Below are 5,058 nucleotides of genomic sequence, written 5' to 3'. Positions count from 1 at the left end.
CTTGCGTGATCGCAGCGTACTGTGTAAAATAGTGGAGGTGTTAGTGGTGGATTAGGCGGTGGTGGAGGAGGCGGATTTGGTGGAGGAGGTGGTTTTGGTGCTGGTAGTGGGGCTGGCTTTGGCGGTGGAGCTGGAATCGGAGCTGGCGGTGGCCACTAATTCAAGTGCAATCATGATATGAACATTAGTTTTCTGCTGCAACTTAATTTAGAGAAATGAATTAATTTCTAGCTATATATTATTTACTTATTATGTTCCCTATCATGAAAGTACGTAATGTGTTAATAGGAGGGGTATTATTAATTTGCAGCTTTGGTAATCAGTATTATTCTTTAATCTTATTATAATTAATTTCCTTTAATTTCTTAGTCCCAAAAAGCATCACCATGAAGCTTTTCAATGTGATTATGCTACTGCTTCTTCATGCTTATAAATATAGGATAAGAAATCCATCATTTTAAATTATAATTAAACTTCTGTTTGACTAATCTAAATTAATTTAAGAGTTCCATACTAATATGTTTTTCTATAATAATTATCCAACACAATGTCGTCTCAACGCTAGTGTCAATTTGTGATTGTTTTTACATGCAAAATTTAGTACTGCACTAGTCTAATGTAGAAGAAGCAAAATTACCATTGATTGAAGAAATAAAATATTATGGCCAACCCCCAACCCAACCAAGAAGTGTACTAATTAAATGCTTTATATATAGGTAGGATGATGCAAACAAATACTTGTTTGAAATAGAGATATCACTGTTTTGTTATTTCCAGTCAATTACATTATGTTCAGTGAAAAAGTTATCACATGTAGTATAATGTGATTGGTCGAGATAATAAAATAATGATATTCTGGCCAATCATGTTATAACAAGTGAAAAAATTATCACGTAATAACAAGTGAAAAAATTATCACGTATGACATGACTCATCGGAATAGCAAAATAGTGTTATTCCGTTGTGGGTCTGGGTGCATGTGGTGATCAATGTAAAAGGCCCCAGTTGAGAAATGACTACACCATACTATAGTTATTATCTACTGTGTGCATCAATGCATGTGGTGATCTATATTAATTTAAAATCATTTTTGAACAAACCCAGCATCTCTTTTAACTCTATTTCATTTTCTCAGGTACTTAATGTTCCCAAAGCTTTTCTTTTGCCACCATGAGCTGGTTGAGCTAATTTATTAGCTTCACACAAATCAATAAAATATGCTAGTTGACACTTACTCAAATTCATGCTATCATCTGATCTCTCTGGGCAAGAAAATGAAAGATATGGGAGAGCCTTCTTCAAATAGGATAATATCAATCGATAACTGATAAACTAGGACAAAGTAATGAGGAAAGTTTTGTGACAAAGCGAGAGCAGGCCCACTCTGTCCTATATGAATTCTCCCATGCATAAGTAATCATTTACTTGAAATGACGATTCAAACTCGGTACAAAAGAGCGGGCACACTACCCTATCACTTTCATGAGGAACATGTCTGTGTAGTGGTCATATTTACGTGAGGACTGTGTAAGAAAATGATGCCCAATATATAGCTCACCTTCTGAAAGAAAGTAAGAGTAAAGTATCCTAAGTACCTACCGACCCTTAGCATATATTTCATTAACAATGATTTTATCAAAACTTCAAAAATGCATACATAGAACTGACATATTGGGAGAAACTACGAAGTAAAAGAAGCGAGCATATCCCTGGCATTGTGTGGTTAATTAAGATTTAAGTGACTCAGAGTTAGCACTATAAATCATCAACGTTTTCTTCGATGAGAGACCTAGAAATCTCTGTTGCACACGGTGGCGGATCCAAGATTCTTGGTCCAAGGAGTCACAGTGTAAAAGTGTCGAAATTTTTTTAATAAAAAAAATAACACTAAAAAACATAAAAATAGTACATTTATTCAATTCTCCAAAAATTAGGATAAAGTACGACACGTATACGAAAATTAAAATAATGTATTTCTTAATTTTAATAAATTATTATTGTACTTAGACTAAAAGGTTAAAAGGGTTTTATTAATAAACATTTGGGCCAGGCCATAGTTATACATGGCCCAAACTTTTAAAAAAAACCTACAACTAGTGAAACGGTGAGTTTTAACTAAAATGAGGCATAAGCCAGGGCAAATCACCCACACTTTGAAAATTTCTATTTATATAGTATAGCTGCACGGCTACACTGATAAAATATTCTATTTAAATGATACATAGTTGCGCAGTTATACTGTTATCATTTCTATTTAAAGAGTATAGCCGCGTGGGTATTATCTTAAAATTTATATTTATAGAGTATCGCCGTGCGGCTATACTTTTAAAATATTCAATTTAATTACATAAATTAAGTAATTAATTACTATTTGTTAAGTAACTTATGAAATGAGTAAAATATTTAAATATTCACTAAAGAAACAATAATTAAAATATAATTACTAATTAAAAAAAAAAGACTAAGATATTACTTCATTACATAAATTAAATTCGTATAGCTGGGCGGCTATACGTTTAAACTATTCTTTTAAAGCGTGTAGCCGCGAGACTATAATTTTAAATAATTATTTATACAGTATAGATGTGCGGCTATACTATTAAAATATTCTATTTAATTACATAAATTAAATAATTAATTACTATTTATTAAGTAATTTATGAAATCAGTAAAATATTTAAATATTCGCTAAATGAACAGTAATTAAAATGTAATAACTAATTAAATTAATTAAAAAGAAAATGATATTACTTAATTACATAAATTAAATTGAAGAAGTTTCCCAAAAAAAAAGTAAAGAAACTAATTTTACACTTCTAAAGAGTATAGCCGCGCGGCTATACTTTTAGAATATTCTTTTTAATTATATAAATAAAATAATGAATTACTATTTATTAAGTAATTTATGAAATCAGTAAAATATTTAAATATTCATTAAAGAAATCATAATTAAAATATAGTAACTAAGCAAAGTAATTAAAAAGACTAAGATTTTACTTAATAACATAAATTAAATAAAAGAAGGTTGCCAAAAGACAAAAGTAAAGAAACTAATTTTACAGAATATTCTTTTTTAATTATAGAAATTAAGCAGTTTTGTCGGCATAGGTATATGCTAGCAAATGTTTGTTGGATTAGACCTCTCCTGACAAAAGTTACTTCTACCGACAAAATTTTATCGGGAGAGGTCTAATATGGTAAATTTTGCTAGGAAAAATATGTGCCAACGAAATTTCGTCTGAAGAGGTGCTTTTGTTTTTGCTTTTAAATTTTAAAAATATAAAATTAATATCTTTACTTTTGTTTTTTGTCCAATTTCTTTAATTTATGAGAGCAAAACCTAAATTGTAAAGCCCTAGGTCGAGTTACGTAATTATCCAAGCCTAATCGAGTCCTAAGTGCCCTACAGTAGGTTTACAATTAGGGTTTGAGTCTTGCGAACGGTTATGGAACAAGTTCGGATAAGTTTGAAAGCTATGGTTTTTGGTTTGACACTTGGATTTAGGGTTTGGAGGCTAAAATTCCATTTTTATACTAGATGTGATGTAGTGGTACTCTTTTTCCTTGACCGGATTTTTCTCCATTTGGGGGTTTTTAAAGGAAAGGTTTTAATGAGACCACACTTGTTACATTACTAAAGTCCAGTCTTCTTTTTGTACTTTGACATTGTTGTTTCAATGAAGTTATCTCACTTTGATCAAAAAAAGAAATGAATTTAAATATTTAAATACTAATTCTTCATTAAATAAATAGAAGTAATTAAAACATAATATATTCAAAGAGTATCGCTGCACGACTATACCTATAAAATATTCTATTTACTATTCTATACGTTTAAATAGTATAGACGGGCGGCTATACTCCATAAATATAATATGTAAATGGTATAGCCGGCCGGCTATACTCCAAAATAGAATGTTTAGAATATTTTATAGGTATCGCCGGGAGGCTATACTCTACAAATATAATATCTTAACGGTATAGCCGCACGGCTATACACCAAAAGGAATATTTTAAAGTATAGCCACCCGACTATACCCTGTAAATAGCAAACTAGGAAAACACCTCTCCCGACGAATGCATTGAATTTTCACATTCCCTTCAGACCTTTTGTATTTTGAAATATGTGGGGGATTGTTGGAATTTTTGTGAGTATTTCGAAATACAAAATTTATTTTATTATTTATTTTATGTTTCTAGATTTCGTGTGGTTTAATTGCAATTTTAAACTGAATTTATTTTGTAAATTTATTGTATGAATTGAGTGTTATGATTTCAAAAGCTTATTTGCGTGAGTTTTAGTTGGAACAATTTTAGGCTTCAATTGGGATAATTATTGATTTGTTTTAAAGGTCTGTATGCAGATTTATTCTAAAAGCTTTGGTGTGGCAATTTCATACAAACTTAATTGTTTTTCAATGCTTTTGGCATTTAAAGATTTGAATTCAAAATTCATTTGCGTCAGTTTTGGTTGACCAATTTCTATTTTGCAATTGCTACTTTGTTTTGCTATTAATTTGGTGATATTATAGCTGTTAAGTTTGTGAAAACGGGCAGACAATTATGTTGTTTTGTTACTATTTCTTTTAATGCCTTAGCTTCTTGTTGAGGCGACTAACTATATATTTAAGCCCATTCTCTTTAGTAGGAAATAATATATGAGGTTATTTTCCTTTCATATAAACCTTGAGGGAAATATTCGGGTTGTTCATCCGATCTAAGTATTGCGAGTGTACGTTTATGAGGGTCATAGGTTGTAGTATCTTGGAGAGTAGGGCGCCATGCATACAACCTTGCTACACCGAGACATTATCTCTTAGGGGCGAAATCTACTCTTAAGGACAGTGAATGGCACGCCTCAACCTAAAACTATTATTCTACTCAAGTATCAATGGAGACCAACCTCTACATCCCAAAAGATAAGTATTTTGCTATAATTTCATTGATTTTATTTAATCGACTGTATCAATATAAATTACAATTTTCTAATATATAATTTCTGTGATGTTTTGGAGGAAAAGTAGCATCCTTCAACCAAATTCTCCAACAGAATTTGTA

The 5,058-nt window shown here is 30.8% G+C and overlaps 1 protein-coding gene across 1 annotated transcript in view; it reads left to right on the top strand.

Annotated features, from left to right (window-relative positions):
• The window catches only part of LOC109946530 (glycine-rich cell wall structural protein), a 1,294-nt gene extending 985 nt beyond the window's left edge, over nucleotides 1–309 (top strand). Inside the window, exon 2 of the mRNA XM_020554694.1 lies at nucleotides 56–309. Within this exon, the coding sequence (XP_020410283.1) occupies nucleotides 56–159 (104 nt within the window). The 3' untranslated portion in view covers nucleotides 160–309. The remainder of the gene's footprint in view (nucleotides 1–55) is intronic.

Source organism: Prunus persica, chromosome G1 (genome assembly GCF_000346465.2).
Source record: "Prunus persica cultivar Lovell chromosome G1, Prunus_persica_NCBIv2, whole genome shotgun sequence".
Lineage (NCBI taxonomy): Eukaryota > Viridiplantae > Streptophyta > Magnoliopsida > Rosales > Rosaceae > Prunus > Prunus persica.
Note: the sequence above shows the minus strand (reverse complement) of the source record. Positions and strands in the feature narration are given on the sequence as shown.